Source organism: Populus trichocarpa, chromosome 12 (genome assembly GCF_000002775.5).
Source record: "Populus trichocarpa isolate Nisqually-1 chromosome 12, P.trichocarpa_v4.1, whole genome shotgun sequence".
Taxonomy (NCBI): domain Eukaryota; kingdom Viridiplantae; phylum Streptophyta; class Magnoliopsida; order Malpighiales; family Salicaceae; genus Populus; species Populus trichocarpa.
This window is the reverse complement of record NC_037296.2, coordinates 14266287-14292502: the sequence shown is the minus strand read 5'-3', so window position 1 is coordinate 14292502 and position 26216 is coordinate 14266287. Positions and strand designations below refer to the sequence as shown.

The 26216-nt window shown below is 32.2% G+C and overlaps 2 protein-coding genes across 3 annotated transcripts; one reads left to right on the top strand and one right to left on the bottom strand.

The window, feature by feature from the left end:
* Nucleotides 1–1619: 1619 nt before the first annotated feature.
* Nucleotides 1620–5920, top strand: LOC7453980 (NAC domain-containing protein 7). Of its 2 annotated transcripts, none has more exons than XM_052446011.1 (5): nucleotides 1620–2142; nucleotides 2233–2401; nucleotides 4157–4343; nucleotides 4465–4740; nucleotides 4829–5920. In XM_052446011.1, exons 3-5 carry the CDS (start codon nucleotides 4184–4186, stop codon nucleotides 5479–5481), a joined length of 1089 nt encoding a protein of 362 aa, XP_052301971.1. In that variant the 5' UTR covers nucleotides 1620–2142; nucleotides 2233–2401; nucleotides 4157–4183; the 3' UTR covers nucleotides 5482–5920. The 2 variants fall into 2 exon arrangements, with proteins under 2 accessions (XP_052301971.1, XP_024437915.2); XM_024582147.2 differs by having other exon boundaries at nucleotides 1623–2142; nucleotides 4465–4736; nucleotides 4825–5920.
* Nucleotides 5921–10136: 4216 nt separating this feature from the next.
* On the bottom strand, nucleotides 10137–14653 carry LOC7453981 (monocopper oxidase-like protein SKS1). The gene is made up of 9 exons (XM_002318849.4): nucleotides 14290–14653; nucleotides 13474–13583; nucleotides 13104–13374; nucleotides 12875–13013; nucleotides 12220–12586; nucleotides 11219–11584; nucleotides 11060–11138; nucleotides 10645–10844; nucleotides 10137–10557 (listed from the first exon to the last, which is right to left on the bottom strand). The coding sequence occupies exons 1-9, from the start codon at nucleotides 14437–14439 to the stop codon at nucleotides 10458–10460; spliced, it is 1782 nt and encodes a 593-aa protein (XP_002318885.1). The 5' UTR covers nucleotides 14440–14653; the 3' UTR covers nucleotides 10137–10457.
* Between the last annotated feature and the right edge of the window lie 11563 nt (nucleotides 14654–26216).

Here is a 26216-nt window from a genome sequence, read left to right as displayed (position 1 = left end):
TTCTTGAGATTTCATCCATTAATGGTGAAGTGAAAGATTTATGGTTGGAGGGGATGATGAAAATGCTTAAATAAACAAATAAAAACATTTTTTTATATACAAAACGCTAAAACAATACTAAAAAAATTACACTGATTTTTTTGGTAGAGGAACTCTTTTAATATCTTTTCAAGGGTTGTGACTTGCATTTTATATATATATATATATATATATATATATATATATATATATATATATATATATATATATATATATATATATATATATTTGAATTCAAGAAAAGATATATAATGAAAAAAATGTGGGTTATTGATATCTTTTCAAGGGTTGTGACGGGTAAAAACTTTACTAAAAATGCCCTAATTATTGAAAAAAAATTATTAACTTAAATAGTAAAGTTATTCTACAACAAAAGAACTTATCTTAAGGGTTATAGGGTTATTGATCAATGAGTTTGTATCTACAATGTTAATTACTCTTGAAAAATCGGAGGATAAGATATTAATTCGAGTCTCATCTTTATAAAAACTATAAGAAATTTGAAATATGTTTATTTAGAATGAAATTGTAAAAACTATGAAGAAAAATTATATATATATCTTCATCTTGGACGTAACTTAATTCTTTTTTTTGCGTGTAGAAATAGGGTATCAAAAGGTTAATAATATATTTGACAGCAAAAAAATATTATGTATTTTACACTTACATGTATTTAGAAAGAAGGATTATTCCACTGCATCTGTATTTAGCTTAATTACAAGTAATTTAGTAAACAAGATTAGTCATAAGATTAATTACATTAAATGAATTCTCAAAATAATCTTTGAAAGTAACGAATTATCCTTGCGCGCATGCATGCAAGCTCACATGTACATATATATGAATATTCTTTCTTTAAAAATTTATTGAGATTGGAGGTTTATTGTATTGATTTCTCGCCATCTTTTATAGTATTGACATTGGAGAGTACTTGAGAGTCTTGTTTAAGTATAAACGGCATGCTTTTAATTGCACCTGAAAGGCGACTATAAATCTTTTGCAGCAAACTCCTTTCATGTAAAAAGAAAGCAGCTTGAGGTTACCACTGATCTGGTATATGGCTATAGCTATACTCATTGCATAGCTAGGAAAATCTGCTCGGAGAGGTCATAATTCAGCAATTCCTAATAGATCATATTTAATGAAATTAATTAATTTATAGGCAATTGGATGGTACTTCAATATATCATATAGAAAGCAGAGAGTAAGCTGCATCGCCAATTCTATGGCCAAACCTCTTGGTGTCGGACCACAATACTGTGATATAGAGAGACCATGAGTAGATCCAACATCATCATTCTGATTTTATTACAGTTAAGACTTCAAAGAAATGGTGGGGACTAGGAATGGAGTTTAGGGCTAGCAAGGGCCACCATGCCACTTTCGATGAAAAAAATAAAAACAAAGAGAGAGATGATATATTTATGTGTATTTTTTTGGCTGGTGGCTGTTCCATTACGTCACCACCAAGATTACACCATTTTTTTCTTTTTTTATTCTCTCTTTTTGGGGTCTTTCTAGCTAGCCTTGCCTTGGATTTTTTAAGCTTTCTTGATTGGTCTGTTCCGTTAGTTCATCTCTTGACAATCCCACCCTTTAATCACCCCTCTATCTCTCCCATAAGAGAAGAAGAAGAAGATTTTTTGTGTGCTGGCTTCTCTTTCTCTTCTCTTTAGGGTCTTTATCAGTTGCGGGTAGGGAGAGAAGGAGAGAGATCAAGAGAGGAGGCGTTTTGGGGTTACCTGGCTAGCTAGCTTCCATTTTTGCCACCTTTTTTCCCGCCCAAATCTTGTCCACCAATCTAGCTCAATTCGATAATGAGAGACAATGAGAGCTTATGATGTTGAAAAACATTTATCTTTCAACAATATTGAATCATTGATGATAATAATATTTGGTCATTAGGGTTTTCTTTCTTTTTCTTTTTTTTTGGCTTTTCTCTCTATCTGTCTCTCCTATTTAACCCTACTTATTTCCCATTCTTCCATTCCTCTCTTTCTCAGCTTTTTTCTTTGAAGGGTTTGTGTCGTTCAATGCTTGCATCCTTGGGATCCATTCCGACAACTAGACAAGCAGATTTGTTTTGTTGGAGTAAAAAAAGAGGTTGGGGTTCAATTCTCAAGGAGATGTTATAAAGTACTATAACTGTTTCTTTTTTCACTTTTGTTGTCTTGTTTTCTTGTCTGATGTTAGGAGCTTCCTCTATAGTTGGAGTGAAGTTGAGAGCTAGCTACCACAAGTTTCTGTATCATCATTCTACTTTCGGAGAAAAAAGGGTTCTTCTTTGTTGAATTCAAGGCAGTTTCAATCAACAATACAGATCTGTGGATTACAAGGACTAGAGATCTTGGTTTTTTGCTCTGTGAGCTCTCTCTTCTCTTGATCTTCATATTTTTGCTTGTGCATGGAACATCATAACATGTGGATCATTTTCTTAACAAAATCAATGTTATTTCATGTTTGAGAGTGGATAAAAAAGAAGGTGGAGAATGGATTGATGAAAATATCCATGAGGTGGATGTTTCTGCAGATCTATATCTCAATAAAGATCAGCATTTTTTCTACTACTAAAAAGAAAAATAAATTTAATTACCTATATGCATCTATACTAAGTAAATCCATTCTATTGATCATAATAATTAACTATACAATCTCATTCACCACATATGCTTTCTGGTCTTCTATTTTTGACTCCTTTTTCATGGGCTATATTGCTTATTTTTCCTTTGTTTTGTAAAATGGAATGCCCATAATTCTGCATCATAAAAGTGATGTTGCATGATGGTTATGACATGTGAGTTGTCTTTGCCAAAATATTATCATCGCATGCGCGTACGTACTCCATTGAAAGGAAGAGCTAATTTTAGTATCTCGCATTCAACATCTAAATCAATCATCTTTAGAATTCATCATGCACTTGAAATTCTTGTTTAGTTTTGTGTTCATATATTTAAACAATCTTTTTTGGCTAACCTTACTGTAATTCTTTTGTTTTTTCTATGATAAAATTGGAGATAGAGAAAGAATAGAAGCTTTTGGGCTATGTATGCTCAAATTAGAAACCTGATCAATACAAGCAAATTCAGTACTTAATTTATTCAACTAGCTAGTTGCATGATCCTTTTTCATTATCAATTTCATCGAAAATTTTGATATTTTTCCTGATCTCTCATTCGATCATGAGACCTTAATTTTTACAATGTGAGGAGAAAATTATATATATATATATATAACTTGAAAATTAAATATATCAATTACATCAAGTTGTTACAAGAACATTGTTTGCTGTGATGGTTCTTGAAGTTAATTTCTTCATTTTTCAGCTCTGAAATAGTGATAAATTTGATATTGTGCTTGGAACTACTCGATCGTACGTAAATCTTGTGTGCAAAATAATCTTTATTGCATATAGGATCATAAACTAATCCATTATCCAGTATATGAAATGAAAAGTATACGTTATATTCACTTAATTATAACATAGAAAAAAAAATAATGGTTATTTATTCTCTTTTCATCTAAGTCTATACAAGTGCTTGACATCATAGTTAACCTAATTAAACTTGGTGTTGATAGCACGTTCAGAAAATTGATTATAGTTTGAATTGGTCTTTCCAGAATGAAGTTACCACAAGAACAATGTACTTCATTTCAAAGTAAAGAATTTTGAGCAATGAGACATACGGTAGTTATTCAGAAGGAAATATGCTTATTGCTGCCATAACTCTGTGCTTCTGTTAAATTCATTCATGGAGAACAGTTTTTTTTCATAACATGCTGGCTGGTTTCGATCCAAATATTTGACATTTGATCAAATAATTTCTTCGGGTTTACAAGGCAATATTTGCTGTTTTTTGCTTGAACTTTAACCCCTTTCAGGATTTTTTTTATGGTTGCTGAACATATAAATCATGATTTTGTATCTAATCAAATTAATAAAGGGAAGGTTCGGTAAATTAAATAGATGTTGAGTCTTTGAGCAGATAAAATTAAAATCCAAATTAGGCTGATAATATTGAGTCCATTAATTATAAAAATGTACATTTTTTTCTTGTTTTAGTTAATTTGATAATTGAATGAAAATACATTCTAATGGAGTATGCTGAATGGATTTCAGGACTCAAGACGTACGCAGCAGGAGAATATGAATACTTTTACACATGTTCCTCCTGGTTTCCGGTTCCATCCTACCGACGAAGAACTTGTCGATTACTACCTTAGGAAAAAAGTGAATTCAAGAAGGATTGATGTAGATGTCATTAAAGATGTCGACCTTTACAAAATTGAGCCATGGGATCTTCAAGGTATTTATAGTACTGCAAAATTCTTGTAAATAATCAATAGTGATCAAAATTTCCAAGTGTTTGAGCGTCAGGAAAGTTCACTGACCATCAAAATTTTTGCTTATCTTGATGATTTAAACAGAACTATGCCGAATAGGAACCGAGGAACAAAATGAATGGTACTTTTTTAGCCACAAAGATAAGAAGTATCCAACTGGAACTCGCACAAATAGAGCCACTGCTGCTGGGTTTTGGAAAGCAACAGGTAGAGACAAGGCAATTTATTCGAAGCAAGACTTGATCGGAATGAGGAAGACCTTAGTCTTTTATAAAGGTCGAGCTCCGAATGGGCAGAAATCGGACTGGATTATGCATGAATACCGACTCGAAACAGATGAAAATGGGACTCCACAGGCAAGTATAGGAAGACGTTTTTATGTCTTAATGCTGAAAATTTTCTTTTTTCGAAGCATGAAAGGTTTTGTATGTAATTCTGTTTCAGGAAGAAGGTTGGGTCGTGTGTAGGGTGTTCAAGAAAAGATTACCAACGATGCGAAAAGTGAGTGAGCATGAATCAGTCTGTTGGTATGATGATCAAGTTGCATTCATGCATGACTTGGATTCACCAAAGCAAAATTCTCAGCCTGATTTGGGTTATCAATTCCCATACCCGTGCAAGAAAGAGATAGATCTGCAGTACCAAATCCCTCATGATCACTTCCTCCAACTCCCACTTCTACAAAGCCCTAAACTGCTGCAATCAGCTCCAACTATAAGCTGCAATTCCATCAATGCTGCATATGGCCTGGACATAAACCAGGCAAGCACTATACAATCCTCAACACTCACACAAGAAGATCACATTCAACAAGCACATGAGCAAAGCTTTCCCTCTATCTATGGTAGCAACAACATTAATGAGCAAGCAGTTGATCAAGTGACAGACTGGAGAGTACTTGACAAATTTGTTGCTTCTCAATTGAGCCAAGAAGATGTGGTCAAGGAAAACAACCACCCAAATGCCAGCAACAACATCTTCAACACATCATCAATCCATGCACCAAACATATTTGCTCGACACTTGAGTAAGCAAGATACATCCGTGCCGGAAAATGCCTCGACGTCAACCTCCAGTTGTCAAATTGATCTATGGAAATGATGATATCCAGTTAAAAACTACGCTGCATGGTATATACTAATCATAGGATGTTTCAATTTGAATGCAAAGGGAAATTATGATTCTAAGTTCCTGTACATAATAAAACTTAAAACAGCATATATATAACCTTTAACTGTTGTTGTCCTAGCTAGCATATATGTAAGTTTATACTGCAAGACTAGACTCTTGGGAAAGAAAACAAATTATGTTCAATTTCTTGTAAGATGAAATATTATTTCTTAGGTGGTTGTGGGTGTGGGAAAATGGAGTTGAAGCAATTAATCGTTTGTATATGTGAAGGCATTTTAATGTAGCCTCTATGGTCTAGCAGCCATGCACATGTGCTGTTTATGGAATCGATGGGGTTATCGATTTCATATGTGTTTGTATTTTCAACTTTTATGAAACCATATTAGAGTAAAGCCTGCCTGTTTCTCTTGACTTGGTTACATTTCTGCCTTTGAATATTCTTTGCTTATGTTGTTTCAAAGAGTATCCTTGTGCAAAATTATTATTAAACGGATCGTGTAAACAGGCTGGATAGTTTGACAATGGTTATTTTAACGATATCATTTTGAAAAAAATAAAATAAAAATCAATCCGAATCTCGATTGCATTGCTCGGGTTTAACTATGTTAATTCCATCTGATTTTCTTAAAAATCCGAAACTGGGTTTATTAATATTAAGTTCATCGACTTTTCAATCCGAGTCACTGGCTTATAATTGAGATAATATCCTCGTATCAATTTTTTTGCATGGATTAATATTGAGTTCAATGACTTTCCAAATCTGAAACACCTGCTTATAATCGAAGAATTAGCCCAGCAATATAAATTTGAAACACCTATTTTAGTTACTGATGGTCTATTTATGATCAATGTCGTTTTTAATGTTCTACATGCAGCTCATATTTGAGACTTCGGCCCTCTTCTTATACATGTTGGCATGACACGAGAACCATTAAGCCGAATACCAATTTCTTGGCTAAATATTACATTATTGGACTGACCACATTAATTATCTTCGAGCTTCTTAATTTTATTACATGATCTATGGTAGAAAGGAGTTATAGCAAAGATGCAAGCATGCGATTTACAATATCTTTATATAATGATGACCTAATTTCATGATAAGTTAATGCTTTGCTGAGAAGTTTGGCAAATGCACATAGTGAATTATATATGTTCCCTTCTCGAGCGTAGAAGGCACTCAAAAAATCCAACCAGCTTGATTTTTGCATGAAATCGGCACCACTAGGAAGGTGTATGTAGGTTTTCTTGAAGCTGGGGTTTAAGACAAAATTAATAAGCAGATAGGCTTTGGATGAGTATGGAGCAAGATCTAACTTTACTTGGTCAAGAAGATAATCTCAACTACTCAATAAAGGTTGAGAGATGCGAAGGACGCATGGCAGACAAGTGCATTTCAAGATCAAGGGCATGACTCAATTGGTCATCAACCAAAGAAAAAAATCAAATTTTATGCTGGCCCATTTAAAGGATCTAGATCAAATCAACCTAGGTAACATATGATCATTGAATTCAGGATTCAGAATAACACAAACCTTCAAATCATATTATGTTAGGACACATGCTTGTCACTTTTGCATTGATCATGTGTCGAGGAATTCAGAATTATTTTGTATGCACCTTTTACCAAATAAATTTAATGTGAGTTTTTGTGACTTGTAAGTCACCTTTGAAAGCAAATAAAATTGTTATCATGATATATAAAGCTTTTTAAAAATGTTTTTCACTTTAAAATATATTAAAATAATTTTTTTCAGAATTTTTTTTATTTTAATTAGTATCAACAAATCAAGGTTATTGAAAAGTATTAAAAAATATTAATTTAATATTTTTTTCAAGCCAAACACACTCAAATAAAGTTCCAATCACAATGCTAAATACCCTCTATGTACCCTAAATAGGCAATTAGTCTAATTTTGGCTCAATGGTTCGTTCTCTTTGATATAGAAAACTCATTTAAAAAAAGTTATTTTGTAAATTTATTTTTTTATCTAGAAAATGGTTTAACATTCTACATGCTGGTTCCTATTTGTTAAATCAAAACCATATGTTCGAAATAAATAAGTTTGATTTAGCCTATATATGTCAAAAATGGTTAAACTTAATTAATACTAAATCTTTTTTATAACAAATGAGATTTTTTATAACATTCTAGATTTCCTATTAAGGAAATGGCTTAAAACTAGAGAGAGAGAGAGAGAGAGAGAAAGAATTATAATTATGATGTTATTTACAATTTTACATATTCTAAATTATTGAATTTAATGATGAGATTAGGAAAAATGACCAATAATATTCTCATCGAATATAAAAGATCTGAATCCAAATATTTACTTCGTTGAACGCATAAAATGTAAGAGATTACGATACAAATATGAAAAAATATTAGTACAACAAACTTTGATGCATAAAATGAAAAAAAAAATCTTATATAGAAGCTATAAACAACTTACTATCACCACAAAGGAAGGTAAAAAAATAAAATAAATTAATGTCTGTTAACGTCAAACAGTCAAAACCAAATTGGAGACCTCAAGAATCCACTAAAGTTTTGGTACCAAAAGCACAAACACACAAACAAAACAAGTACCTACCTTAATGGGAATGAATACGTACTCATATTTCAAAGGCCTCAAAGCTGCAGGAAGGAGCAGAGAGCACAAGAGAAGAGCAAATAACAGCACCGTGGATTAACCAAGAACGTGAAAAACAGAGTGCAAGTTACAAAGGAAGAGTCAATATATAGTGGGGTTGAAGTAAAATGTAAAGAGTTTATATACTACTTAATTTGCACTGATGAAAAGGTTCATGTACTGTGGAGTTCTGGTGAAGTCAAGAGCATGGACGTGCCTTCAAAATATAAATGGATATCTCTCAAGAACATACTCATTGTGCTGGGTCTTCTCTGCTGATCATATCTCACCAAGGAGAGAGTCACAAAGGGACAGAAAGAATCTTAGGAGTAGAAAAAGCAAGTGAAGTGACTACGTTTTGACATGGACATTTCTTTATTTCAACCTGTTAGATTTATTTATTTTTTCTTGGTTCTTGGTTGCACAATCACTGTGTATTCCTTTACTAGACAGAGTGCCTGCAAAGTCAAAGAAAGATTATCCATACGCATGAAATTTGATAGCGTCATTTGAGGGGTGTGACTGAATAATTAGGGTTTCATTAAGAATTGTTGTTTGTGAGGGAAGATAACATGATATAATATGCACTAATATTGAATCAAGTCCATGTGACTGCTAATTATGTTCTTCTTTCCACCCACAAATCCCCAAGTCCATGCCCCCTGCTGCCCCCACCAATCTCTAAAGTTTCTTGCATTACTTTCCAGTCAAGTTCCAGACCACATGAAACCTGCATAGTACAAAGATAGTAAGGGAGATAGTAAGTGAAGTACAAAGATAGTAAGGGAGATAGTAAGTGAATGTTTGCTGGGATTGTAGTGGCGGTGGTTGTTCAAAGTATTTTTTATTTAGAAATGTATTAAAATAAAATAAATTATTTTTAAAAATTTATTTTTAACATCAGCACATCAAAACGATATGAAAACATAAAAAAATATATTTAAAAAAACATTCAAAACTTTTGAGAACACGGTTTGCACTACGTTCTCAAACACATCCTAATATTAATATATCTAACTTTTGATTACTGTATCAAAACAGGAAAAAAAAATATAAAAAAAACATGTTTCAATATCTTTTTATTTTCAATCGAATAAGAAATTGTGCTAGTATACTTGTTTTTATATCTTTAAATAAATTTTCGTTTCTTCTATATATATCTCTTATATGTCCCGCGGAATTAGCGAAACACTAACTAAATATTTAGGAATTTATCTACACTTATCAGTCCTTTCGGTAGCAAACATGTTGTCTGGTTACAATCAAAGCAACAATTGGATGATTGATGTTTCCTTCATTGTTTCCCTTAATTCTCACATAATGATTTCACCAGAAAGTAATAGCCCAACTCTTTGGAGCTTTCATTCATCTGAAAATTATCTTTGACCAAGATCCACGGTACTCTCACGGTGTTCATCCCTTCCATTTTAACTTCCCTTTACCAGGGTCCATTAGAGAAAAGTTGCAGCTTGGTCCAATTTCCCTGAAGGAGTTAATTAGCTTAGTAAGTTCAAGCCCATCAAAACCCATTTCAAAGAAGTTGGAACCCAATCCCTGCCAAATCAGGCTTCCATGATCTGCCCCAGGTAAGATACATCTTGTTAGGTCATTCTATACTTTCTTTCTTTTTTATTTTTTGATAATTTGGAACCATCTATACCTGGTCAAGAACCAAACTACGTACCTGAACCTTAAGCCAGCAGTAGGGTTACAGAACTGGAGTGTATTTATTGCTGTGGTGCCTGGCACCTAATGATTTTAGCACAACTTAGAGTAGAATCAAGAAAAAGAAACGTTCATACAATTTGATCAAAAATCAAGCTCCACCATCATAGCCTGGAATCGTGTTTACTTCCACTTAAGCACCCATGTTACCATCTCTATGATACCCCGTAGACAAAATAATAACCAAAATAAGTTCCTAGTAGCAAAAGGTATGATTGCGGTATTGTTAAAGAGGCAGAAATTTAAGAAACAAGTGAAACACAAATGTTGTCTAAAAAGATATATCCAAATCGTGTGTTGAAAGAGAGGTGGTTTTTGAGAGAATGGGTTGATCATCATCAGTGTGTTTGCTTTTAAATGGATAGAGAACAATCGACTCCCAGTGAACTAAAATACAAAGAAAAGGGTAAAGATCCCCAAGGAATTAAAAAAAAATTATCAATGACACCAAGAAATTTTCAATGAACAACATTGAAGTTCCGACTCTAATGTACACAGCTGGATGAAGTTTGTAAAGGGCACAACTCCTACAAGCCCACCACTGACAACAAAACTATAATCAACTTCCAAAGCAATTAGAAGAAACCTTTAGCTGAAAATGAAAACCGCGCAGAGTGCCATCAGCAGAGTGAAAAACAGATTAGGATTGCCATGGAGAATCGATGCTCCTGATTTGTGGCTTAAATCCCTGAAGATGTAAAACACAGCACAAGTTATTCCATGAGAAGAAGAAGGGAGGGGGGGGTGATTTTATGAAATAGTTTCTGATACATACTGCTGTTTGGAAGCAAGGGCACCACAATATAAAACATTATTAGGGGGGGGCATCTCTGTTTCGCCATTTTCTTCAGGATTGATTATTCTCATATATGTTTCTTGGCCGAGATACCATCTATCAAGATTTTCTACTCTCAGATTCCATACTCCAGCATTGTCAAGGGAGGCGAGAACTGCTGTCCATCCCCCAGGATAAACCTAAACAAAAGAAAAATAAAGGGACTCCTTAAAAAAACTCTATTACGAATTCAGTATCAAGGTACTGCCTAGAATTTCAGGAAACCGATAATCATCTTAGCATGATAATCTATTAAAGCTGTTTTTATATAAACAGATAGAAATAAATAAAAACATAAGTATGTCACATCCATGTCACCTGTATGATAACAGAAGATCAAGATAGAAAAACCAACCTCTACTGTGCTGCGAGAAATAGCATCCCACTTATTGTATGAACCTCTGCTGTTCTCTGACCAAATGCCCCAGTCCATCCTGGATTTTAAACAAAAAACTATTATGAGAATTCCTAATTCGGACAGCTAACACATTAGAAGAAAGGAGGCCTTTCTCACCCAACAACGAAAAAGGAGTAACCATTCATGTGAAAGCTCTGCATTCTAGTATCATTGTTCTGCAATATGATTTCTGTAAACCCCTTGTATGTAGCATTAATTACAGAAGTGTCCCTGTGGAAAGTTCTATTAAGTGGTGCACTAGGAAAATCAAGTTTGTAAGATCCCTTCACTTTGTTAAGGTCAGCAAGCCTGATTGGTGTACCCGGATTGACAAATGATATCCCATTCAGAGTTGCACGCAGCTTCCCGTCGATGGTAGTTGGTGGCAAGCTCCTTAAAATATATGTGTCAGTCACATTGATAGAACCATAGTGATAAGACCCCTGTGGATTTGGGCGAGCTCCACTTGCAGATGTATTTTGCCTAATGCAAATGAAAACAGCAACATTAGCTCTGAATAGCTAAGAAAATGGTTTCTCTAAACCTAAACGAAAAGAAGCAGAAGGAAATAAATCCAGCGGGCTCTTTATTCATATCAATCAGTACAAGAATGACACATGGTGTTACCTACAATGATTGTTGGCTGTCAGGTGGGCAACAAATCTTAATAATGCTTTCCTATTATCATTGAGAAAATATTTGCCAACTAGTGAAATAAAAAAAAAATTGCTCGTTGATAGCCATTTTCTCCTTGTTCCTATTTCTTCACTAAGTAGATTGTTTGTCCCTTACATAAAAACATGCTTGGGGAGATATCCACTCATCTTCTCCATTGTTATAATGATGAAATATATATGCAAGAAATTATGTAAGAAATTATGTTGGTCTCCATTATATATCCACTCATCTTCTTGTTAAAATGCAAGAAATTACGTTGCGAGTGTTACTCGAAGATGTTTTTGCTTTAACAATTTTAGAACAGAACAGGATAAATTTTTTGGGGGGAGTGAAACATCCACCAACAGACACAGAATCATGTTTAGAAGTGACATAACTGAGATGCGATCACATATGGAAAAATTATACTAGAAATTGACCTCTTGAGTGAAAGAAATAACCTGATGGCTTTTGGCTGGTTCATGGCTGACCACTGGTTATAAATATCACTTGGTGCTTCAGGCAGAGGACCAGTAGCAGGTCCTTTTGAATTGGAATAGTGTAAAATGCCAACACCAGAGACTTTTCGCCAAATTGATTCATTCACAAACCGAGCACTTGCTACGATGTAGTAATCACTAGTAGCATTCTGATCCATGGTGACCAAAAAGGAAGAAGACTGCCCCACATGAATATCAAAACTAGTATAATTTTGTTGCACAGTGTAATAACCCTCTGTTTCCACAAGAAGCAGATTGTGTCCCTGGATTCTGAAGTTCAAACTAGTTGAAGTCCCAACATTGTGGACACGAAATCGATAAGTCTTGCCTGCAAAACATGATGCAATTCCGACTAAAAACTTTGAGCAAAAACATATTCAACATGTATATTGGTTTTAATGTCTAAAACTGAGAATACATGATGAGAACCACCAGAAGCAATAAAATGAGAACTTGGAAATATTTTAAGAAAAGAAATTGAAGGATTAAATTACAAATCAGTCTATAACTGATTATCTGATATGAAACCATTCTGTTCCAAAACTAAGAAAACAGGTGAGGAGTGGATAAGAATGCAAACTGTTAAATGTGCACTTTTCATGCCTGAAGAACATACCTGGGTCAACTTTAATGGTTTCATATGGCAACCCGTCAGGTACAAGAGTTGTGTTGTATCTGTATGGTCCTTTCCCGTTAATTAAAACTCCATCGGGCATTCCAAGGTCTTTTCCAGAGTCAAGATCAGCTCTCAATGCCTGAAATTAAATGTAAAACGTCACCATTGGAGTTCAATCCTGAAACCCATCACAGCATAAAAGGAAGTGTAACCTCTTAAGAAAACTAACCGTATGGTTCCTTGTATACCAGTCCCCAATCAGAAGGGTAAAATCCCCATCCGGCTGAGCGAAAGGAATTTGGATAACTGCCCTGTTGTTAATAACAAAGGGACCAAAGCCACCCGAGGCTCTTTGAAGATTAAGAGACGGAAAGTAGAAAAAGCTCCCAATCTGATCTTTTACTTGAAAAGTGTAATTAAAGTCCCAAGTCGGAGGAATTGGACAATTTGTGCCCAGAACACCATCCTGCCATGAATTACGTCGCATTTGGATCCCAGGCCTGTTGTAAGTCATCAATCCACCCAAATTTTCAGAAAATCATTCTCAACATGAAATAAGAGCAGAGAATAGAAAAGGATACAAAAGCCAAAGAACTTACCATGTCATTAGAAGGTCTTCATCCAAATCATTGTATACTTTTATAACAACATTATTGTTAGTGGTAGCATTAACAAGAGGACCAGGAAACTGTCCATTGATAGCTATAACCTGCAATCATATCCTAACAAATAAGAGGAATATACAGTAAAATACAGAACATAAACCAATAACTGCTTTCAGAAAACACACAACTTTTCATCCAAATACACTTTTGTACTGTATCTTAACAGTTTGAATAAAATGAACAAAAAAATAACGTGAAAAAATGGGTAAGAAAATAAAACACTAAAAGTACTAACCCAAAAACAAAAACTTGAAATATAAATCATTTACAAAGCAGTATAAAACCATAAACTACAAGAACCAATATTTGATTCAACAACAACCAAATAACTATCAATAACACCACACAAACAGTCAAAAGACCATTTTTGCTTAAACACACTGAAATCATTAACACCAGGGACAGTGAAGATGCAGAGAATGTGTGGGGAAAAAATGAAGATGGCATTGAAAACATAAGCAACAGATTACTTCAACAAAACAGGAACTAACAAATAAAACCCCATCGAGAAATCATCTAGTACAAACCAAGAATCATTGTCTTAATCTACTTCAATAACAGTAAAACCTCAAACTACTTCAGTACCATGAAAGAAACAAAACCCATTAACATAAATGTCCTAAAACATCATCTTTAACATATCCCAGAAGCCAAAAACAAGCACAAAGAACCCCAGAAAAACCCCAAGAACGAAGCGTTAAAAAATGAAAAAAAAAAAAAAAAAGTCTACAGAGAGAATAAAAATGGAACCTTTTGAGGAACACCAAGAGGAGAGACAGTGATGTAAGATAGCTTAAAGTCATAATAGACAGTTGGGTCTGCAGCAAGAGAGAAACTTGAAAACAGAGCAATGTGAATCAAAAGAAAAAAGGATGTTGAAGAGAACTTAAAGAAGGCCATTGAAAAGTATGAATCTTTTCAAGTGTTTTGGATTTTAAGGGAAAAAATGAAATAAGGATTTTCAAATTTTTGTGAAGTGATTTTTACATGATCAAAAAACAGGAACTGATCAAGGAAAGAGAGAGACTGCTGCTGTGAAGTAGAGGAAAGTTAAGGTTGTTCTGAGGGAGAAGGAGGAGAGGGAGAGAGAGGCTTTTTATTTTTGGTTTTGTCGTAAGAGAATCCCTAAATAATGTGGATAAATTAGGAAATTCGCAGGTAAAATACAAAAAATAATGGCAAAAACAATCCAAAACAAAAAACAAATTAGCGAAATAGTATAGTTTTAGATATTGTAAATTCAGACATCTATCTAAATTTAGAACTAATGGTTCGACCAATTCATAAAAAAAATTAAAACATAAACTATCGAAAACAAGGTCTTATGGTGAGATTTTTTAATTTTAAAAATTCAAAAATTATATTATTTTACTACATTTCTTTTCTTATAGTGTTATTATGCTAAAATTTAAAAAAATACTTTGCTAAATTTAAAAAATATCTAAATAATATTAAACAGGATAATGGCTAAGTTGGTTTTAGTTTTAGTTTGGGAACGTATTATGATTTTTTAAAGTGTTTTTCTACTTTAAAATATTTTAAAACAAAAGTAATAATTTTTTTATTTTTTATGTTATCATATCAAAATCATTAAAAATACTAAAAATAATATCATCTTAATGTTTTTTCAACTAAAATATACTTTTAAATAATAATTAAAAATAAAAACTACTACACTCTAAACATTGTCTCATGCGTTATTTGATATTGCGTTCCAAACGATGTTTTATGAAAATTTTTAAAAAAAATAATGAATTTTTTTATATTTTTAGATTTTTTTGATATACTGATATCAGAAATAATTTAAAAAATAAAAAAAATATTTTAATATATTTTAAAGCAAAATATATTTTAAAAAACAACTGTTATTGCACTTCTAAATACTCCTTTAATATATATTTGTGTTTTCTTACTGTTTTTGCTAGCTGGAGTCCATCATTAAAAGTAAAAAACACAACAATAAAACATTAGAGTAGAAATATAATGTTGAATATGTGTGTAGAAAGTTTGAAATTAGAGTTTTTTATATTGTGTCGAAAATTAGAGTTTATAAATGAAATAATATTGTTTTTTATAATATTTTATTGATTAATTAAGTGTACTTGAGATTTAAGCATCATTGTTTGTCTTTTTTATATCCTATTAAATCTGTTAACATTGGAAAACTCAATAACTAACATGTGTGATTTTCTACTTTAAATTTTGAAATTTAAAGACAATAAAAAAATTAGTAGTAGCATTACTTAATTTATTTTTTATTACAATTGTTAGTGAATGACGCGACCCTGTCATGAAACTTATAAAGGAAGGGTTTTTTTTATTCAACCTGTTTTTCACATTTAAAAAAATATTTTTTTATATGCTTTTTATAGGTTTAATATATTAATATAAAAAATTAAAAAAATATTAAAATTACCCGTATAGAACTATCATTCCTTATCTCGAGAAAAAAATTGTCATTCTTAAGTTTCTTGGAATTAATTCAAGAAGTCCATAATATCTTTCTTCTTTCGTCAAGTAATATTACCGGATTTTCAGATGTTTTGTCTCCGCGGTCAATTATGTTTTTTATAAAATTTAATTTTTTTTGTTTTAAATTTAGGTTTTTTAGTGTTTTTTTTATCATTTTAATATACTAATATTAAAAATAAAATTTTAAAAAATAAAAAAATATTACTTTTATATATTTTTAAATAAAAATCACTTTAGAAAATAATTTCTATCACGATATCAAACACTATCATAGCAAATGACATGTTTGTTTGACGTTGTGATTGAACCATTGTTTTGTTATTTTTTAAAAAAATTACTTCAAATTAATTTTTTGTATTTTAAATTATTTTAATATATTAATATTAAAAATAAATTTTAAAAAAAATATTATTATTTTAATATATTTTTAAATAAAAAATATTTTAAAACACAATTCCTTCAAAAAAAAAAAATATATATATATATATATATAAAAAAAAAACAAATTCCACAGGTGAAAGTGACAACCGATAGGTAAGCCAGCAAGAAAACGCTCAACTGCTCAAGTTTCGGCGCCTATTGCTATCTGTTTCACATATATATTTTCTTAGTGCACGATTTTCTTCTTTTCTCTCTCGCTTTCATTTTCTCTTCTTTCAAACGTTTCAGCGTTGGATTTTCCACAAAAACCGCATCTGTGGTCCCCACACCCTGGTTCAAATCATCTGGACCCCACACCATCTTCAAAATACATTGCATGGTCCCTTAAGTTGTAGATTTTGATCATCTTAACCCTTCTACTACAATTGTGGGCATCCTTACTTGTTATGCTTGCATATGGCTTTGTTTGATAGAATCTCGGACGGTAATGGGTCGGATATCTTTGTATTTAGACAATATAATTAAAAATTCATATTCATATCCTTGATAGAATCATATTAAAAAAAAATAAAGTTAAAAAAGAAAACCATATCTATTTCACATCGACGACATAGCTCATATAATCTCTATGGGAGTAATACGGGATTGAAACTCCATCCTTACTTTATATTAATAACGTATATTCTATTGTCTCATTACAACTATTTACGTTGTAATCAAGTGTGGTTATTTGTCTTATAGTTATAAGACCTGACTCGTCCCAAAGCCTAGTTCGTGGGTTGACAAGTTAACTCATTTTTATTATAAAACAAAATCGATTAGATTTTTTTATTAATAAAACTGTCATTGTAAATAAAAAAAATTGAAACAACATAATTTTAGTAAAAAAAAATAATTCCAAAGCAAACATGATCCAATCTAGATTCTGAGTTAACGAGTCACATAATTGAGCTATTAAGCTAGGTTAAGTTTTGTAATTGTGGCACGGGGTAGATAAGGGGATGAATATACGGTCAACCCTAGGATAAAAGGCTAAAGTGAACAACATTTAAAATCTAGGGACCATATTAAACTTAACAATTTCTAGCACCGCGTAGGCCCATTAATAGCCTTCCAAATGTGTACACTCCCCGCGGCAATGCTTTTGCCTTTTTTTATTTGTCTGAAGAAAATAAAATCATTGTTTGGAAGAGTTATAAATTACTAGTTGGCAAGATTTATTTGGATGCATTTGCCTAGTTTGTGCTGGCTAATCAAGCATCACATTCAATGTGAAAACCTTTTTCATTCATGATTAAAAATCTATTTCATTCAAGATTTTAGCATATTTAGTAATAATTATTAATCCATGTCAAGTCTATAAGTTAATTCATGAAATTCATAATTAAAACTTGATCAATTTAAAATTTATATAGATTTAGTAAATTTTGATTTATTTATTTGACTAATCTAAACTCAACCAAATTAATATTAAAAAAATTATTAAAAATAACAAAATAATATAATTTTAATAAAAATAATTAATTCATGTCAAATAATCATCTCAACCCAATAGGCTAAGCTGTTAGGTGAGGTTACAGGATATGATTTATATTATTCTCTAACACACCTCCTTAAGTAAAAGTTATTTAGACTTGAAACTTGCACAGACTCATATTACCTTGTACTTTATTTTTATCAAATAAATGAGGATGATAAGATTCGAACTCGTGACCGCTTGGTCATCAAGGCTCTCATATCATATCAAATAATCATCTCAATCCAATAAATTAAACTATTATATGAAATCTTAAGATATAATTTATATTATTCTCAAACCAAATTAATATAATGAAGGCATAAGATAGCTTACTTTCCCCGTGAAAGTGAGAGAGGAAGATAAAACTGAAATGTAAAATTCTATCTTCTTTCTCGGGAGAAAAAAAAGTTCGAAGATGAATTGGTTCTCAATTTTATTAATGAAATTAATTTCACGATGTTGATTGAGCCAACAATCATGATAGCTTGCACTGTTTAAGCGTTTAAAAGGAAAAAAAAAAAAAACTAGGAAAATCAAGGTTGTCATTTGATCCATTTTTTAGTTGATTGATAGAAACTTTTTCCTTTTTCTTTTTCTTTTTCTTTTTCTTTTAAAAAAAGACTTTTAGTCTTTCTATCAAATATATTGTCTTCACATCATTCCTGTTTTCACGATCACCTTTATGAGTCAAGATAATCTAGGTGATATGTTTTGGATTGTATTTAATGGTGTTTTTTTTTAATTATTTTTTATTTATAAATACGTTATAATAATTTTTTATGTATATATTTTATTTTTTATATTAAAATATTAAAAAAACCAATTTAATATTTTTTCAAACTAATCTTATTTTCAAAATGTATCTAAACACAAAAACTTGCAATATTGCATATCAATGGCCTTCCAAAAATATTGTTCAAGTCTGTTATATTCTCACAACTATAACGTCGATATGATATGATGTAATTCTAAAATGACTAATAAATAGACTGTATACAGATCGGCGTAGGTTGATTAGTTAAGTAGTGCGAGCCCTCTTCTTTCGACTTTTTAGTTGATATGATGCTAAAATTCAACGCGAGGGTTGAAGGTGTTGATAGTTTTTAAAAAATAGTTTTTATATTAGTATATTAAAATAATCTGAAACTTTTTTAAAAAAATAATTTAAAATAAATAAAATTTTAATTATTTGAAAAAGTATTTTTAAAATATAAAAATAAATTAGTCTCGGTGAATAGATCCTCTAGTTGATTGTACAGTGTCGTTATTTTATTTTATTTTTCTCGCATCAAGCTTGAACGAACAAGCATTACCCTTTCCTAGTGTTCCACTTAATTACTGTGAAATACATCGTGTATATGTCAGATATGGACAATAGTTAGTTAGTTTGGTTGGTGAAATTATTTACAGTAATGGGTATGGGTTAGTTTTATCAATCAAGAAGATTCATTTTTTTTTAACAATAATAAAAGAATTTTTCAAATCAATATATATACCAATTAAATTAATTAAGTTTTAAACCATTTTAAAAATGTAATTTTTACTTTCAAAATTAGAATTTGATGATGTATTTCTTTTAAATCTTTTAATTTGATTTACATTTCTGATGCCAATTAAGTTGCGAGAAAGATACAGAATACATCAAATTAAATAAAAACAAGAATACAAAGATAATTCAATATTCACTTACACAGCCCATATACCTTTAACATGATATAGGAAAAACCTTATTAGAATCTATAATTCTCGAATTTAAGTTACTAGGGAGGTTCAAACAATTAATGGAAAATAAATATTTACATAAAAAGCAAACTTGCTTCCTTTTAATGAGAATTCAAAGAAAAAACTAATTAGGATCTATTATTTTTGTGCGAGAAAAAAATAATTACATTACCAATACAGCTCGAACCCGATTTTGGGTTGCAAGGATTTATACCAATCAACGTATCATGATTCAAAATCCACGACAACAATTCCACACTTCAATTCAACAAAAAAAAAAAAAACACAATAACACAATTCAAACAAACAACATCATTTCTAAGATTATTTAAGATAAGGGATTCAATGCATTAGGGGGTTGAGAAAACCTTCAAAGAGCCACCGGAAATGGACAGAATGCTGCTGGAAACGGGCTGGGCAAGGACGACATGTGGGTCTCAAACGCTAGTAGACGAGTTGGGTTGTGGAGCGTCATTTCACGTGCAAACACTGTGGGGAGGCGTGTGGGTTATCCGACTAGTTGTTCTCCTCTCTCTTCTTCCTCACTACACAGGCGATATAAGCCACCACAGTCCGAGATGGGAGATCGCTGGTTGTAAAGCTTCTACTGAGAGAAAGATGGGTAGATTGATGTTATGGTGGATATGGGTCTGTGTTGATGTCGGGGTTACGACGTCGTGGAAGTTGTTGTGGCTGGCGGATGGTGATTAGAAAATAAAAGCTTAGACAATGAAGACTAACAGGTGATGGTGGCTGGGAGGACTGATTTTTAGCTGTTGTGTGGAAGAAATTGGTTTGTGAATAGGCTGGAGATCACAGGTCAGGGGGGAGGGATTTTTTATGGCGGTTGTCGGCTGGGATGGGTTGAAGAAGTGAATTGTCGGTTGCTGTTTTTTTTTAGTTAGGATTTTGTGACTTTTGTCTTATGCAAATACTAGCTTTTGGACTTTTCTGATTTTCCTAGTGTATGTCCTCTTCTATTTATATTTTATACTATCACGTTTCCTAAAAAAAAAACAAAAATATAATATTTAGGAATATTTTATTTTATCTCCTTGAATTAGAATTTTTTAAATAATTTTCCAGTCTCAACTTGATTCTCTATTTGTTTTTTCAATCCCAGCTTGATTTTCTTATTTACTTTTTACTCATTTAATTTAATTTTCTATTATATTATTTAGTCTACAGTCATCTCGATCCTACTTTTTTCTTGGTTTTCATTTTACTTCCTGGATTTTTATTATTATTTTAATCTTGTCGCAAAAATATAATAGAATAAAATGAATAAAAGTGCTAAGTTATGGGAATTGACTTAATTGTATTAAAAATATATTTTTTTAATTCTCTTTATGTTTTTGAAATTAATGGCGAATTTGGAGGGCAAAATGAGTTATGATAGATGCCTACTTTTTATAATATTTATAATAAAAGATATTTGAGAATTCATTTTTCATTGATTTTATACAATAAGTTAATAAAATTTAAAAATAAGTTAAATCCTTGAAATAAAATCTAAACATAATCTAAATTGGTCGAAATTAGTAGAAGACTAACCTTGACATAAAAATTTTAAAGTGAAACAAAATTGTCAGGTGACTAATCTCGATATAAAATTTAAAATTGAATCAAAATTGTTAAATGTCCAGCCTCGACATGAGAATTCAAAAATTAATTGAAATTTATAAATGATCAACTTTAATATGAAAATTTTAAAAATTAATTTAAATTATTAAATGATCAATCTTAAAATGAAATTCAAATATATTCAAATTGTTCCGTGAGTAACCTTGCCATGAATTTAAAAATTGACCAAAATTATAAGATGACCTCATGAGAATTTAAAAATGAGCTTACTCGAAATATGCGAACCTTCATCAGTCATCTAATTATTGTGAGGGTAAGCTCATTTATTTTGCATGAGTTCCACTTCTGAGCAGGTGATCCAGTTTTGAATCCTCCAATATTCTCCTGCCTTGATTTCCCATTGATGTTGTCTTGGAGATTTTTCGATGATTATTTTTGTTTTGAGTATTCATTTTCCCTCAGGCTTGACCTCGAGAGTTCTCTCCACGATTCTGTTTTATTTGTTCTACTCCATGTTTCGATCCTGTGATACTTTTTTCATAACACCCTTTAATACCCATCATTGTCAGGCATTTATTTTGTTCTCATACTCAATGTTTTTTTTATTATTATTATTATATGTAGAACATTTATAGGCAACCTGACCTTGCACACCTAAACATATTTGAAGTGGGTATTGAATTCATCAAAATATAAATGCTACACACACACATTACTACTTTTTGTTTAACAATAAATAATAATCAGACAATAAATATCTATTTAGATATTCAAAATATAACGAATTATGTACAAATAACTAGCTTTTTAACTCAATAAGTAATGAGTAATGCATAGATATAAAAAAACTCAACATATGAATACTTATTGCACCCTATTGGTGTTGGTATCTCGGTGCCAGTTTGCCTCATTTATTTTCTACAAATAGTTTTAATAAACACGATTACTTATAATAATATTGTCATTTTGTTTTTCGTATTTAAATTAAACTTAGAAGGAGTTGTTTAGACTAGTTTTGTTATTTTTCTTCTTTCTTGTTTGATTTTCTAGTTTATTTAGAACTTTTATTATTTTTTCTCTTTTTAGATTCAACCTATTACTTTATTTAAGTTGTTTTTTAAATTTATTTAAAGAGTTGTAATTTTTTAAAAAGATAGATTAATTGAGAAGAATATTTTTAATAATAAAATTTTAAAATAAAGATTTCTTGTGAAGATCATTTTAGAAATAATTCTATGTTTTTACATATGTTGTTTTCTTTAGAATAAAAAAAGTATATTCCTCTGTCAATCGGAGCTAAAAAAATTTAAATGATGGGGCAAATTAATTCATAATAAAATAAGTTTTAACAACATCAATCTACCTCGTACTAATAATTACCGGTTCTTTGAGATGCCGACCAAACTTCCTTCATAAATGGCTTTCAGAATCATAGCCACTTCGCTATTAAAGTCTGTCAGAGAACATCGGTGACGGATAAATATGGGGCAGAGGCACTATTACCCACCAATCAAGCACCAAATGGCTGCATTTGTCCCGACAAAGTGGTAAGTATTGTGGTAAAGTCAATTCAGTTTTAGAATCTGCAAATATTTTAATCTAAAGTTTTTGAGAAATGCCAAAGTCTAATGGAATTTAGCATTTTGTAGAAGAAGCACATCCCACTTTCTGTCTCATGGTCACTTGAATGCCTCGACACCTCAGATTTGGACAACCTCTAAAAGTTGGTCTCGATGAGGACCTTGGATATGTTTGCCCTAGGCCCAGTTGGTAATCAATCCAAACACCAAATCGAGCAAAACCAAGTACTTTTTATCATGCCGGTAGAAGAATTATTCCTGAAGCCATTCTTATCGGGAAAAACTTTTTTTTTTTTAAAAAAAAAAACTGATGTAGAGAAGGATCTAGGGCAAAGTCCCAGACAAGGGATAATCGGCAACTAGTAATAAAATTCAACTTAGAAATCAATCTAGAGTAAGAACTGAGTTATAAGGATGGTCTACTCGTGCTTGGTACATCTATTTTTTTATATAAAAATATAATCAAAATAATAATATTTTGATAAATTTTATTTTTTAAAATAATAATAAATTGAAGATTGGGTTTTATCCCGAGGCAACCATGTCATTAATTACCCCGGATTTTTAACCATGTTAAATTGAATTAATCTTATTTTTTTTATTTGGATTGGTTCAAGTCTCGGATAGAGTTAGATTTCATTTCAATCCACCGAGTTGATCTGGTTTGTATAACTAGTATCTAAAGAAGATGGGTAATGATATTTCACCTGTCAAACAAAAAACAACACACTCTTGTAACAGATAAAGGCTTTATCATAGTCCACTGTCCAAAAGATTTCTAGTTAATAGATCCATATTGCATTCTCGAGGGCCTTGCCCATTACCATTAGATTCAAATCGTTAAGCAGGTAACAAATAATTAGGTAACATACAAATTTGATAGGATTTGGATTGCTTCCTTACACCACAGTCAAACAATACTGATGACAATTCACTGCATAAACTCATCCCTTGAGATCCAAATAATGTAAAGGTACCTTTCTCGAAATGGATGTGAAAGAAATTCTCATATTCCTCTTATACGTAGCAATGCATTGGGTCAGCTTTCGACTAAAGCTACTCCTGCTCATAAACTCGATAGCTTGATCCATAAAAGTTCAACATGGGCTCAAGGTTCCTCATGGAAGGATAAAGATTAAAGTCCCAGGCTTGATTCTTGGGATCTCTGAGAATCACCCACCATCTGATTGGTGGGTCTCATCACATAGATGGTGTTTGCGTAATTCTTTCTGGGCTTGCGTAATGGTAAATCTGCTGTCCCAAAAACATTTTCCATCCAGTATAGGCTCCGAATTTCAATGGCCCAATAGAAGTTGAGGCAGTTGGGTCGCGTTGACCCAGATGCGACTCATTTAAGAGATCCTTCGACTTTCGGCCGAAAAAATTAAGCTGCTAAGATCCGGCTTGTGTATAAAGATAATTTTTAATCTTTCGATTTTTATCATTCCTTGTTGTTATAGACCAGCAAGAACTCCAAAAGAACGTTGAAATCTTCTCAAGAAGATTGATAACTCCATAATCTCCAACTCCCCGCCATCTTCAAAACTTGAAAGTATCATGGCTTGATCAGATTCAGTCACCGCATATTTTCTTACTTTTCATTTTCACTACCCATCCACTGCCAAAAACAACACAGAAAGAAGTATGCAGTTACAAAAATCATTTTCAGAGACCTTAACCGTCTTCTACACACTTGCTGGGAGATACATTGATAACAATCTTACAATAGATTGTAATGACAAGGGAGTGGAATTTGTGGAAGCCCAAGTAAGTGGCTGTCTCTCATAGCTTCTCGAGGGAGGAGAACTTGAGACCTAGTTGCGGAATCATTTGGCTTCATATCCAACTCAACCTGAAAACAGCCTTTTTGTACTGATCCAATTCAACATGTTTGAATCCAGAGTGGTGACCATTGGTGTCTGTGTGACACACAGGTGTCTGATGCACACACAGGTGTGACTCGTGCGTGTCTATATTGAGCTTGAGTATAATAAACTAGGACGTGTTTGAAGTAAGCTTTCACTCAAGGATTTGAGGTCCAAAACTGAAGACTATTGCCAGTACCATTACCAATGGATCACACCAGCCGACACGAGTCGAGGTCGTGCAGCAGTTATATGGAAGACTCTAACAATGGTGGCTCAAGCGAAACACGGTCGGTTAAGGCCTTCCCTCTTGACACATAGATTTAACATGAGAGGGAAGATAGCAATGCCTGTACCGGATATATAATTCTCGTGGGAACTTTGCAAGTGTCAATTTCACATTTTACACCAGACGACGATAGCAAGGTGCAACTATTCATGACCTCGTAGATAGAGTTCACAATGGAATAAAGATGGTGGCAGATTGTGCAAAAGTTTCAAGCAGATTTAGGTTAGTGGATTGCATGCCCCTGGTGTTGATATGGTTTTTCTTGTAGACACTAACAGCTTGTTTGAACCAATTATATATATTAAAATTGATTTCAACTATTTAAGCAAATTGAATCGATTTGATTTGCTAATTAATTTTTTTCATTTGAAATATGTTTTAGTTTCATGGTCCATGCTCCGTGTACTAAGAGATTAAGATTTCTCAATTTACATTTGTGAGTTCACTTGGTTTTCGGAGACCTTTTTAAACTCCAGCGAAAGAACTCGATTGACCAATGGCGACAAGATCAAACGAAGAAAACTTCTTAAAGATGTTTCCAAGCAATTCCCTCTTTGTTGAAGATCTTGAACATTGCTTTGGTTTTATTCTGAACTTATTTTATATCACGACGATGTCGTCTTGGTTTTTTAAACCATAGTTTATATTATTTTAATTGAAAATAATTGGCTTGTTCAACCTATGAGCTGAGCCCCTGAGCAATGGGCAGGGGGTTAAGACACATAGCCATGTTAGAATGTACTTTTCTCCAAGTTAGAAAGGGAAATGGAGGGCAACAGGATCATGTTGTCGCACTTTAGAGTTTAGATTACAGAACCTGTATATTCAAAAGACTCGCAAGAGGGCTATTTTCTCCCCTGCGGTGCATCAGGTAAATATTACCACTTCCACAGCCCTAGGACCCCTGACCTGAAGTGCTGTGCATCTTACACCGGCCAACGAGGTTCTGGCCACATAGCTAGGGTTTTGACAACAATCCAATCTAAGAGGCTTATCTCGCAACCATCAAGTTCATGATAAACGGATCAATTGATCTACCCCGATTAACACAAACATCATCGTAGACAACAAATATTTTGGACTCCCAACGTTTTTCTGGTTTAGGATATCCAGTCCACCTGAGACAGGAATTCTCAAGCTATTTCAAGAACATGGAAATACTCACAGCTTGCACATTTAATAAAAAATGTAGACATGATTAAAAAGAATGATTTCGTTTTTGCCTGTATAAGCTCTAATAACAGACTTGAAGAAACGCGCAGAAC

What these genes read in the sequence shown, in the direction of transcription:
- LOC7453980 (XM_052446011.1), top strand. Translation starts at nt 4,184, where the DNA reads ATGAATACTTTTACACATGTTCCTCCTGGTTTCCGGTTCCATCCTACC. An exon ending in TGAGCCATGGGATCTTCAAG is followed by an intron (nt 4,344 to 4,464) that starts GTATTTATAGTA and finishes TGATTTAAACAG; the next exon opens with AACTATGCCGAATAGGAACC. An exon ending in AAATGGGACTCCACAGGCAA is followed by an intron (nt 4,741 to 4,828) that starts GTATAGGAAGAC and finishes TGTTTCAGGAAG; the next exon opens with AAGGTTGGGTCGTGTGTAGG.
- LOC7453981 (XM_002318849.4), bottom strand. Translation starts at nt 14,439, where the DNA reads ATGGCCTTCTTTAAGTTCTCTTCAACATCCTTTTTTCTTTTGATTCAC. An exon ending in AACCATTAAAGTTGACCCAG is followed by an intron (nt 12,587 to 12,874) that starts GTATGTTCTTCA and finishes CATGTTTTGCAG; the next exon opens with GCAAGACTTATCGATTTCGT. An exon ending in TACTCCTTTTTCGTTGTTGG is followed by an intron (nt 11,139 to 11,218) that starts GTGAGAAAGGCC and finishes TTTAAAATCCAG; the next exon opens with GATGGACTGGGGCATTTGGT.